General features: G+C 38.3%; 1 protein-coding gene across 2 annotated transcripts in view; it reads left to right on the plus strand.

The window, feature by feature from the left end:
• Positions 1-171: 171 nt before the first annotated feature.
• Positions 172-13634, plus strand: part of TMEM135 (transmembrane protein 135) — a 243075-nt gene continuing 229612 nt past the window's right edge. The window contains exon 1 of one of the 2 annotated variants that reach the window (XM_007448843.1): positions 172-403. In XM_007448843.1, the coding sequence (XP_007448905.1) occupies positions 263-403 (141 nt within the window). In that variant the 5' untranslated portion in view covers positions 172-262. The remainder of the gene's footprint in view (positions 404-13634) is intronic. The other variant, XM_007448842.1, reaches the window with a different exon arrangement.

A 13634-nucleotide genomic window follows, 5' to 3' on the forward strand; every position in this document is an offset into this window, starting at 1 on the left:
CCGCTTGAGGGCGCGCACGCTCCGCCTCTCCCCGCCTCCCTGATGCGCGCCCCGCCCCCTCGAGCTGCCTTGCGCCGAGCGCTCAACCTCGGAGGACTTTGGCCCAGAGTAACCCCGCTCGCTTGAGCTTTCCCTTCTATTCCGCACCTACCCCCGGCACGCCCTGAGAGCCCGCGGCGGTTGGGCGCTCGCTGCCCGCCCCTCTTCCTCCTTGCAGAGCTTCGGCTCACCACCTCCCGGCCCCTGCGCGCGGCTCCTCGTCATGGCGGCCCTCAGCAAGTCCATCCCTCATAACTGCTACGAGATCGGCCACACTTGGCACCCTTCCTGTGGGGTCTCCTTCGTGCAGATCACCAGGGGCGCCCTGGAGGAGTCCCTGAAGATCTATGCTCCCCTGTACTTGGTGAGACCCATCAGCTCCTCCCCCAGGGCGAGTTTAGTGTGGAGAATGGGCCAGGGCGTGCAGTCGTGCTCCGGAGGGGCCCGGGGCACTCGCCCTGTGTCGATTTCTCATTGGGAGGGGTCCGGGTATTTTTGGCGGCGGTGGATGGGATGGGGGGAGATCGCGAGGGGCGGATATCCCAGATCCATCGGGGGGCGGGAGAAGGGGAGGGGAATTAGAAGTTGAGCTGTCATCTGAATGCCTGTTGGGGAGAAGATGGGTTCCCAACTTCAGGATTAAGTTTGGGGCCCTTAAAATTCTGAGTTCAGAGGCCTGCGTTATTTTCCCTCCCTCCTGCCCTGTGGAGAGGTGTTGTAGGTCAGCGAGGCGATGAGAAATGGCCTGCAGTCATTCCTCATCTAATTCCCCCTGTCTGGGCGCCCTCCTCCCCAATTTTTTTTTTTTTTAAGGGCATATTGGACATCAAGTCCCTATGGCCTCAGATCTTGTCTCAGTTTGGGATGAGAAGATTGTAGCTTGAGGGTTTTGCAAGTGTTTTTGCAAGCTCACAAAGTGATCTCCTGGTTGAGATTTTGCTTGGTGTTTTAAAGGGTGGTTCCAGTCTTTGAGTCAGTGAAAAATGTTTAGGAGATCTGACTTAATGTCAGGTAGGCCCTTCATTACACAGCTTTACCTGTAGGGCAGTCTAAGTTTGGAGTTTTAAATAGAGAATATTTGGAAATACGTGTTTGTATCACGTATTGTTAGAGAAGTTTGTTCTTAAATGTTCTCACCAGCATCTCTTTTTTTTTCAATAATCTCATCCTTGGTATTAAAGATTTATCGCTTTGGCTATTGAAGTTCATTCTCTTATTTTCTTGCCCAATAGAGCCTGTGTCCTAAGAAGGCAAAGGTATATTTATTTTTGGTATGTTTTCTAAAAGTTCCATCCAATGTTCAGTGGATGGTCAATTCTTACTTCTCATTGAGTAATGATTTAGATTTATACCCTAATATTCCTGAAGGTGTGTCATGACCATATCTGTAGTACTTCTTGAAAAGTCTGATTATTTATTACAGAGATAACAGAGAAGATGGTAACTTTCTCTGAGCTTGCGGAAGCCAGTTCATTTGTATCATATATACTTATGCTTTTCAAACTTTAATGTGTGTTAGGAATCCACTGGGGGAGAATGTTAAAATGGGGGTTCTGATTCAGTTGGTCTGGGTGGGGCCTGAGATTCTGCATTTCTAACACACTCCCAGGTAATATTAATACTTCTGGACCAAGAGCCACAGTTTGAATAGTAAGGATCTAGAGTAAAGGCTGATAATAAACTTATCACTGGAGCTGTAAATGTCTTCCTTGATTTTCTTTGGCCAAGATCCATGTTTATCTGCTTTTCCACATGAATTGCGGCCAGTCCGTAGCTCAATTTTTTTTTTTTAATAGAATATCTACAAACATGATTGCGCTCTTGATGTATTCAGTAATACAAAGAGATTGTTCCTTCCCTTAGAGGATTATGAGGTATGTGGGGAGAGAGTTTATGGTATGTAATTTCTCCCTCTGAAAATCCATAGCACTTTTATTGTACCTCACATATTCATTCATCCATTCATTCAACAATTGTTTGTTGAGGGCCTGATGTTTTTCATATTTACAGCCTAGATAATTTATTGGTTATGTTTCCTGATAGGGTAGTTCGGGGGACAACAGGAACATGAGCAATAGAAGCCCACCTTCTATTCCAGTAGGTGGGCTGGGGTCAAGGGGGGCGGGTCAAGAAAAGTTTGTGTTTTGCCATTATGTCTCCAGCTAGATTAAATACTTCTTGAGGACAGATTCTCGATCTTATTTGGCCTTGTAATATCTGTATTACAAGATAGCTGGGTCGCTATTCAAGAGTGGTTGTGAAGTAAAATTAGCGGGAACTGACCAGTATTTTATTTTAAGTGAAATAGAAGAGAATAGAAAAAAATTAGAGTCCACTGCAGGTGGTATGGATAAACATTATTTCATGACAGTTTTGTTTGTTGTATTTGTATGGGTTGCTGGGGCTCTTAGAGCATACACCAACACTTTGCTCACTGTCAGTGTTAGGTAGTTGTTGATTAAATGTGTAATCCAGGGTACCAAGATACAAGGTGGTGTGGGAAGAAGTGGGCTTTTAAAAGGGATCAGCCACTTCTGATTTTGAATCTCAGCTTCATCAGTTACTAGCTCTTTGACTTTGTGCAAGTTGCTTTGTCTTTCTCTGTGAGAATTAAGTGAAATAATGCCCTGAAGATGTATCATGTTTTCTAGTTCATAACACGTCTTGAATAATTCGGCATTTTTTTCTTCCTCATTCTCTCAGTGGCACTTAAGTTAGGTGTGAAGCTCATTGAGGGCGGCTAGGGAGGGCTCTTGGAAGAAGTAGCATTTGACTTGGGCCTTGAAGATAAGGAGGTACAGACATTGATTCATGTATTGATTCATGTATTAGATATTTATAGGATACTTATTCTTAATGGAGCGGAGGGAGAATAGTGTGAATTGAGGCAGAAATCTAAGTGGTTTCGTAAAAGTAGTACCTGTACTGATTGGCTGAAACAGAAGTTTTGTGTGTAGCTATATGAGTAATAACAACTCTTATTTATTGAACACTCATGTGCTTAAACCTTCACGTATTTTCTCTTATTTAATCCTTACACAACTCTGTCTTATCTCCATTTCATAGGTAGGAAAACTGAAGATTAGAGACATTAAGCAGTTTCCAAGATTCAGAGCGAGTAAGGGAAAGGAAAGGTGTTTTTTTTTTTGACTCAAAGACTGAAGGCCAGGCTAAAGGTGCCATTGAGGTTTTTTTTTTGAACTAAGGGGTTACAAGTCCAGAATGGTGCTTTCAGATGATGAATCTGGTCGAAATGGGTAGACTGGATTGGAAAGACTGTTTAGGAGTTGATGCAGTAGATTCACTCACGTGGTAGAAAGAATCAGTTCTCGTGGAATCTTACTTTGCAACTTATTAGCAGTGTGATCTTAGGAAAATTATCTCACTTCTTTGAGCCTTAGTCTCCTTGCTTTGCAGAAGATAATTATACCCATCTCTTAGGGTTGTTGTGAGGATTTAAATGGGATAATAGTGTGTTGGAATAGCAGCTATCATGTAGTGGCGCCCTAATCAAGCGTTGCTGTTATTAAAATAGTGCATTCGTTACGATCTGTGTCTCCACCTCTCGTTAGAATGGTGGTTTGTATTCAGAACTAGCACACGGTACTTCAGTAGGTGCTTCAGGAAGTGTCTGAATGAGTGCAGGTATGAATGAATGAATTCATGAATAATTCAGGAGTGAGGAGATAGTATTTGGCAGGTCTAAGGTAGTGCCAGAGAGAATGGAAGGGCAGTTTGAGAGGCATTTCACAGGAGAGGCATTTCATAGGAAGAACGAACAGACTTAGAGACTGAGAATATTAGGGCAGTGTGAGGGCTTGATTATGCTTCCAGGATTTCAAGTCTGATGCTGTTGCCATCATTGATAGAAAAGGAGAAGTTTAAGGGAAGCTGGGTTGGGGGAAAATTTTAGTCAAGAGTGTTTTCTGGAGCCTATATATATCTGCTTGTATATCTGCTTTTCATTTGAAATATTACCATGTGTGTTGTACTAAACTGATCCCTTTTGTTCCTTTCAGGTTTACTCTTTTTTTAAAAAAAAATTTCTTTTTAATTTATTTACTTAGTTATTTGGCTGTGCCTGGTCTTAGTTGTGGCACGCGGGATCTCCATTGTATTGTGTGGGATCATTTTTTTTTTTTAATGTGGACCATTTTTAAAGTCTTTATTGAATTTGTTACAATATTGCTTCTTTTTTTTTAATGTTTTGTTTTGGCTGCGAGGCACGTGAGATCTTAGCTCCCTGACCAGGGATTGAACCTGCACCCCCTGCATTGGAAGGCAAAGTCTTAACCACTGGGCCACCAGGGAAGTCCCACGCGGGATCTTTTAGTTGTGGCATGTGGGATCTTTAGTTGCGGCATGTGAACTCTTAGTTGCAGCACGTGGGATCTGGTTTCCTGACCAGGGATTGAACCTGGGGCCCCTGCATTGGGAGCATGGGATCTTAGCTACTGGACCACTAGGGAGGTCCCCAGGTTTGCTCTCTTGTTCTATACATCTGCTCTCATGCTTTTCTCATCTTGGTATCTACAGCTATTCTTGGTATTCACCTTCTAATGCTTAAACCATGTTGAAATGTAGATGGACTGTTCCTTTTCACAGTGAATCTTTGTGTTTTCACGATTCGTAAAAAACATCATCAATTTACTTGATGTAGTTTTTTTTTTTAAAGAATCCTACATATGTTGTAATGTATGCTAATAATTTATGTATGTACCAAAAATGTATTTTAGGAAGCTATATATATTTTTTGTCTTTTTTTTTTTTTACATCTTTATTGGAGTATAATTGCTTTACAGTGGTGTGTTGGTTTCTGCTTTATAGCAAAGTGAATCAGTTATACATATACATATGTTCCCATATCTCTTCCCTCTTGCGTCTCCCTCCCTCCCACCCTCCCTATCCCACTCCTCCAGGCGGTCACAAAGCACCTAGTTGATCTCCCTGTGCTATGCGGCTGAGGAAGCTGTTTGAATATAGTTATTGCCACACATTCACAATAAGTGGTACCCATCACTACACACATTCACATGAAACAGTTGTTAAACTGTTTAAACCCTTGACTACCACTAAAATTAATGAAAGCATAGTGCCCTTGGTACTTTGTGGCAAATTTAGAATACACAGTTGCCCATTTAGGAGGATGGACTCTATGCTGTTTAAATTCTTAGGTGCCTTTTCTAAAAGGAAAGCTTGTTCAGTTGTCTCAGGTGGTTCTAAGATCTTTCTTATGTTTTTCCTGGTGTCTTTCCACAGGACCTCCAGATTAGGGTACTGGCATTTATCGTTAGCTGACTTCAGAGTAGAGCCTTTCACGCTTTTGGGAAGGAATGATTTAAAAACCTGCTTCTTCAGCGACCTTCAGATGTTTACACCTTTCTTCAGAGGATAAAAATGTTTACTTAATATTTACTCCCCTTGAATTTTATAATCTTAACAGACTTGTTAGAGTGTAAGTTCATAAACACATAAGCAGCAGTTGGATTTCTTAGGAATAAAAAAACCAACAACAACTTATGGACAGTCTTTAGTTGCGAAAGGCTTGAAAACCACTGACTAAAATTTCAGTGGTGGAGTTTTTTTTTTTTTTTAATGTTCTCACACAGTTTTATTTTATGGAAAAAATGGTAATTCTACAAAACTTCTCAAGCTTAACTCCACTTACAAGATGGTGTTCAGATTTCTGTATTTCGGTATGACTTAGGAGGCAGGATCCTAGATTCTGGGATCAAATTGCCTATGTTAGAATTCTAGCTCACTACTTACTAGCTGGGTAACCTCAGACAAATTACCTAACTACTCTAAGCCTCAGTTTCGGTAAATTTTAACTCTGGAGGCCCTGGTGAGGATTAAATGTGGCATAATAAATGAAGTGCTTCTGGCACGTAGTGTGCACTGAGTTTTTAAAGGTGGTGTTTTAGCAGGTAGAGAAAATGAGTCCAGCAATGAGACTTTTTGAAATTTTTGATAATAGGCCATTTGTTTTTGTTTTTTACTTAAAAAAAGAGAGAAACCAAAGTCATTAAGGAATACAAACTGCTGAGAATATTTGAATTATTTGACATTTGGAGATCATGGAATTTATAAATATGATGGATTAATTCCCCTTTGAGTTTTCCCTGAGTCCTACTTTAGGGGTGGAGGTGAGGGGCTTATTTTATTTTACTAGTCAATAAGTAAATGATGATTCTTTTACAGGATTTGTTATTATCCCTTTGGAGGTGTAACAGTCATTTGGTCTTTGTCTTTCAACTGAGCAATTAAATGATGAGTTTTCCTATTCATCAACAAGAGATTGTGAGTGTGTTGAACTTGTTTTTCTATGTGACTTCTTGGTATTCTTTGGCTGATCTCTGTTGGGTAGAAAGCACACTTCCAGCACATTACTTCTAGTTGAAAGTTGAAGACATATTGTACTAAACACTTTCATAACTCACCCTTTTCTGTAGTAGATATATCTATCTGAGTATAGCTGGCCAAATCTTCTTTACTATCGTTTGCCCCTTTAGTTATCCTAAATCAGGGATAAAAATTAATAAGTCTTGGAATATAGGATCTAAATAATTATGATCCATTGCTATTCATGTTTCTGAGTCAGTAGATTCTTATTAAAGTGGATATTTGGTTGATTTAAAAAAATTTTAAAGCCTTCAACAAATCCTTAATAAGTATTTTTCAATGTCGGCATTAGTTCCTTTTGCCTCGTCACTAGAAAATTCTTTTCAAATCAAATGGAGTGATCCTCTATCTGGGAAAGTTTATCCTCTTCAATAGAATCATTCATTTTGGTAGAGAGAGAAGCACACCTGGAGAAGTTAGGGATCCAAATCCACTCTGGTCATCCCCGTGGTGACAGATTTTTCCATTGGATTGCCTTCATAACCAACTCTCTAGTTGATTTACTGTGGTACAGATTATTCTGAATAACCAGACCTCTTATTTACTATTTAGAAAATTATATTTTTCATGAATTTTTGGCTCATTAAAATATTTTTATGATTATTGCTGATAAACATTGATGAAAAAATATACACAAATTGAGGGGAGATGACTTGATGATTAGGTTTAGTAATATTATATATCTGAACCTTGATGGTTAGTATTGGAATATTTGTCCCCTATTCATTTACCAGTTACTTATTGAGTCTGCTATGTGCAGGCTGCTGTGTACAGCAGCTGTGTGCTATGTGGTATGGTGGAAAATAAAAAAAATGAATGGGACATACTTCTTATATTGTAAGAAGGAGGGGAGACTAGGCATGTATTATCCTGTAATTCATTGCGATAAATACCGTAAGGTACATATTAAAGTGGTTTGAGAGATGGAGGTGGAAGATCATATTTGGCTGGGGAGATAAGGGGAAACTTAATGAGAGAGATGGCATTTTAGTGGCCTTGAAGGGAAAACAGGATTTGGAAAGGTAGAAACAGGTGGGGGATAAGGGAGAGGAATGGCTTGAACAAAGACATTCAGGTAGAATAGGATATGGTGTGCTTTGGGGAATGGCAGGTGGAATTTGGACGTTATTTGTTGTAGTAGGCAATTGCTAAAGGTGGCCAACAGGGATAGTATGCTTGAAGTTATTTCATAAAGCTTAATCTGGCAGTGGTATATAGAAATCTTGGATTCAGTGACTCAGATGTAAAGCTGGGGGAGGAATCCAATGAAGCTCTAAGATTTTAAGCCTCGTTTATTGGAATATGTGCAAGGTAGTGCTTTGGAAAAATATCTTCAGTGAAATATGCTGGATTGCATTGGGGCATATTGAGTTTTAGCTACTAGTACGATATCTGGGTGGAAAATGACCAAGAGGCATTGAGAAATGGAGAGTTGCTGTTCTAGAGAAAAGGTGGGGATAGAGATTAAGGTTTCATCTCTATTCTTATGACATATTCTTTATGTCGTAAGATAGAGATGAAAGTTGAAGCCCTGGTAAGTCAACAAGGAAGAGAGGTCTTTAGGTCAGCAAGGGTTTAGAAAGAGAAGACAACTTAAATGCTCATTTTTGGAGTGGAGGAAAAAGGAAAAAGAAGCAGTCAGAGAGGTATGAAGAGATGGAGAAGAAAGTGTTGCAGAGAAGTGTTGAGCAGGGAGTTTTGGGAGGTATTGTTAAGAGGTGGGAAGAGCATGGGCTTGAATCTCAGTCCTGCCACTTACTAGCTTTGTGACCTTGAGCAAGTCTCTTAACGTATGTGAACCACAGTGTTCTCATCTGTAAAATGGGGGTCAAATACCTATCTCATGTCTTTTAAAAATATGAATCAGAACGCTCCGGTGGCTTTCCATCTCAGAAAATGTGAAATCTTTGCCATGGCTATTGCTTGATTGCATTTCATACCATTTTTCCCTTTGCTTATTCACCTCTGTCCAGATATAATTACATGATTTATTTTATAATTTTGAATCTAAGTTTTGTTATTTAGTATGGAGAGCTCTTGATTTCTGAGGAATAAATTGGACAACAGATTGTCAAAAAATGAACATGTCTGTGGGGTAAATGAATGTAGTATGGCTTCCTCTTTTCATGAATTATGACTTGAGAAAAAAAACCTTGCCTCAAAATTGTGCGTAAGCAATATACATGTAAGTAGTTACTTTTATTGATTATGACAAGACAACCTGGATCGAAAGGCTGGAACACAAACTTATGTTCCATAGATCTACCTGTATAAGGTTTGATAGTGATAAAAAATGTATAAGACTTTAATAATAGATTTATAATTTATTCATTAAGTATTTATTTATTGAATATGTACCAGGCCTGTGCTAGGTGATAATTTGAGAAGGGGAGTTAATTGAAGTGACTGCTTAATAAAGAGCTAAATAAAGTTTTGGAAAGTCTTTTTTTTTTTTTTGCGGTACGCGGGCCTCTCACTGTTGTGGCCTCTCCCCTTGCGGTGCATAGGCTCCGGACGCGCAGGCTCAGCAGCCATGGCTCTCGGGCCTAGCCGCTCCACCGCATGTGGGATCTTCCCGGACCGGGGCACAAACCCGTGTACCCTGCATCGGCAGGCGGACTCTCAACCACTGTGCCACCAGGGAAGCCCTTGGAAAGTCTTTTCAAAATGTATTGGTAGGGACTTCCCTGGTGGTGCAGTGGTTAAGAATCCACCTGCCAATGCAGGGGACATGGGTTCAAGCCCTGCTGCAGGAAGATCCCACATGCCATGGAGCAACTAAGCCCGTGTGCCACAAGTACTGAGCCTGCGCTCTAGAGCCCACGAGCCACAACTACTGAGCCTGTGTGTCACAACTACTGAAGCCCACGTGCCCAGAGCCCATGCTCCACAACAAGAGAAGCCACTGTAATGAGAAGCCCACACACCGCAACGAAGAGTAGCCCCTGCTTGCCACAACTAGAGAAGCCTGCACACAGCAATGAAGACCCAATGCAGCCAAAAATAAACAAATAAATAAATTTATACAAAATGTATTGATACAAGCAATCCCACTCCTGGGCATATATCTGGAGAAAACCATAATTCAATGCACCCCAGTGTTCACTGTAGCACTATTTACAATAGCCAGAACATGGAAGCAACCTAAATGTCCACTGACAGAGGAATGGATAAAGAAGATGTGATACATATATACCATGGAATATTACTCAGCCATAAAAAAGAACGAATAATGCCATTTGCAGCAACATGGATGGACCTAGAGATTATCATACTGAGTGAAGTAAGTCAGACAAAGAAAGACAAATAACATATGATATCGCTTGTATGTAGAATCTAAAATAAATGGTACAAATGAACCTATTTACAAAACAGAAACTGAGTCACAGATGTAGAAAACAAACTTATGGCTACCAAAGAGGAAAGGGGGGGGATAAATTGGGAGATTGGGATTGACATATACACACTACTGTATATAAAAGATAACTAATAAGAACATACTGTATAGCACAGGGAACTATATTCATTGCTCTGTAATGACCTTTATGGGAATGGAGTCTAGAAGAGAGTGGATATATGTTTATGTGTGGCTGATTCACTTTGCTGTACAGCAGAAACTAACACAACATTGTAAATCAACTATACTCCAATAAAAAAATTTAATTAAAAATGTATTGATACAGTTTTTCATTACTTATATAATATAGTGAATGTGAAATATATTTATATCCCCAAGGACTATACTGGGCACATAGTAATGCATATTAGTTGATGCTTTGATGATTAAGGGTGTTAAACTATTTTATCATAACAGTGGTATTTTATTAAAGATTTGTTTTAATCTCTGTTGATCTGAGGTCAAACTTTTAAATTGTCTTTTGATTTATCACTATCTTAGCTTTCTTTCTACTAATTGATCTCCTCTAAAAGAGTGTTGTGATTTTTTGGGTGTATTTTTTCCTTCATGTTTAGTGTGAGATGTATCTGCTTCATCTGAGAAAACTAGGAGTGTAGTTAATAAATATTTGTTAATGAGCCTGATTTATTAGCGAATCAAATTGGTACTGTAAATTGATGTTACAAATTGTATATGAGGCTCTCTCCTTCAGATATGCTTGAGGAGAATCAACTGAAGTGAATGAATGCAGATTTTAAGCAATTTTGCTTTCAGCAGCGTTGAAAAATATTAATTGAAATGAATGTATGTGTGAAAAAGTGTGAAAAGTGGGAAGAATGCTGGCTCAAGTATCATCAGGTTTGAGTAGGTTCCTTTTATAAGAATGCTGAATTTACAGTGTTTTCAACTTATTATCATTTATTTTGTATAGTCTTTTGACTCATTACATGTGTCAGGTTGCCTTGATTTCTTGATTCTAACTAGATCCTTGGAGTTTGGATTGTCACTAGTCCAGTTTGGGAGTTGCCCTGAAGGATTCAGTATCTACTGGCAATGATGGAAGGAGACTTATTCTGATCATTTTTGATTTCTAAACCCTGAAAAAAGTAGACACGGGGCCAACTTTTTCAGACCTATTTCTTAGAAACTCTCAAGCCCAGGAGACACTGAATTAATCAGGATCAGACTGAATTTCAGAGTGTGCTCATAGTTCCATTTGGATCCCAGGGAGTGTTACTGTAACTGTATTTACTATGAATCTTCATTTTCTCTGTCTTTCCTATCCTCATTTTACTCTTCAAATATTACAGATTGCCTACAATGTGTCAGAAATATAGGGGTAGGGGGAACAAGATGTATGTGGACATTACAGTTAAGGGGGAAGATAAGAAGATAAAAGAAATATACAAAAAATTATTTCAACTGTGGTAAGTGCTAATAAGAAGTACAGGACGTTACTAGAGAGTGTTACATGAGGTGGGTTTGGGAAGGCTTTCCCAACGAAGTAACATAGTGAGTATATGAATATATACATATATTAAGTGAATATGTATTAGGCTTAACATTTATGGCACATAACCCAAATTTTAGTGTGAGATAATTCAGAGAAATAAGAAGCAGTTACTTTACAGAGAGATTATTTAACGATTTCTTAAAACCAGTATCCTGGGCAAGAATTTGATTTCTTTCCTTTTGACATTGGTGTTTACTTAAACTTGAAGCCAAAGGCAGTAATGAAACAGTTTAGATCATACAAATACCTTGATTAACAGATTCTCTGAAACTGAACCTCCTTCTAATAAAAATCTGTATTTTAAGTTAAGGTAGTCAGAAATTTTCAGTTATAAATGTTAGAAAAACTAATCTCTATTTGTCTTCACTGATTTAAAGGTAAATCAAGGTTGTTTTAGACAAAATTGTCTAAAGGTCTGGGAAGTTAAGCATCTTTTTAAAGCATTCCTTTTCTGTGCTCTTTTCTCTTTTTCATGTGGTTAAATTTATAGTTAAATTTCTTTTCTGGTTTAAATAGGTGGTCAGGGTTATCCCCATCAGAAAATAGTAAGGGATTTTATATTTGCTAAATAGTTGATGGGCTAATTGTTAGACTTCAGTGTGGGTGAGTTTTAGCAAATGTGTGAGTACAGTTTAAACCTTTTGAGAATCGCTTTGTCTTCTGTTAAAAAAAATTCATATAACAACAGATGGTGAGGTAGTTTGGTTTTTTTTTTAGCAACATAGTCCCCTGATATCTGTGCTTTCTTCTCTTGCTCAAATTGTCCCTACTTCTTTGACTTGAACTCTTAGTTTGCTAGAGTTCTATTTTAAGGATTCAATTCAATACACGCGATATTCTCATTGGAGAGACTGGAATGTATGTACATACCTTCTGTTTTTCATCTGAATATAGTTCTTCAGTAGGAAGTGTATTATTTGAATTTTTCTTCATTAATTAAGGTATTTCACATTAGAGCCCATGATATTTGTACTTAAGTATGCAGAAGATGGCAGGTTATGAAAAATGTTTTGGTTTAAGATTATAGTATTGCATGGGGAGTTATAGCAATACATTGAAGTAACAGGTGTGTGTTTTCAAGACTATCCCTACATTACCAAAAATACTAATATTACTCAGTTCAGAACATGGCTGTAATATACACAGGAGTCAATCTGAGTTTTGTTCTTGATCATATTTTGTCTCAATATTATATCTAAAGTATATTTTCAGGTTTATCTTTAGAGCCTATGTCAACTTCCTTATAAATTTGAAAGTGGCTCTTTTATTGAGAGTAGATGATTATAAACTTAATGGTCATCACTGAAACCTGATGGTATGATTTTCGTTACAGGGAGGTTTAAGAGTAAGTAGATAAGGAAACTTTTGAAGATTTGTATTCTCTGGCATATATTAGTAACAAAGTTGCCCTAGTATTTAAAAATTTTTATTATTATTTAAAAAATTAAAAAATTTATATTTTATTGAAGTATAGTTGATTTACATTAGTTTCAGGTGTACAACACAGTGATTCAAACTTTTTATAGGTTATACTCCATTTAAAGTTATTTTAAAATATTGGTTATGTTCCCTGTGATGTATAATATATCCCTGTAACTTATTTATTTAATTTTATTTTAAAAAACATTTATTTATTTATTTGGCTGAGCCGAGTCTTAGTTGTGGCACGCGGGATCTTCATTGCAGCATGCGGGATCTTTAGTTGTGGCATACGGGATCCAGTTCCCCGACCAGGGATTGAACCCGGGCCCCCTGCATTGGGAGTGTGCAGTCTCAACTGCTGGACCACCAGGGAAGTCCCAGCTTATTTATGTTATATGTAGTAGTTTGTACCTCTTAATCCCTTACTCATGTCTTGCCTCTACTCTTTTCCTTCTCAGTGGTAACCACTATTTTGTTCTCTATATCTGTGAGTCTATTTCTGCTATATTCATTCCTTTGTTTTTTTTTAGATTCCATATATAAGTGATAACATAAAGTATTTGTCTTTCTCTGTCTGACTTATTTCACTAAGCATAATGCCCTCCAGGTCCACCCATGTTATTGCAAATGGCATAATTTCATTCTTTTTTATGACTGAGTTCTTTACTCATTCATCTGTTCATGGACACTTAGGTTGCTTCCATATCTTTGCTATTGTAAATAATGTTGCAGTGAACATTGGGGTGCATTTATCTTTTGGAATTAGTGTTTTTCTTTTCTTCAGATGTATACCCAGGAGTGGAATTGCTGGGTCGTATGGTAGTTCTATTTTTAGGTTTTTTTTTTTTTTTTTTTTTTGGG

Source organism: Lipotes vexillifer, unplaced genomic scaffold, assembly GCF_000442215.2.
Source record: "Lipotes vexillifer unplaced genomic scaffold, Lipotes_vexillifer_v1.1 scaffold771, whole genome shotgun sequence".
NCBI lineage: Eukaryota > Metazoa > Chordata > Mammalia > Artiodactyla > Lipotidae > Lipotes > Lipotes vexillifer.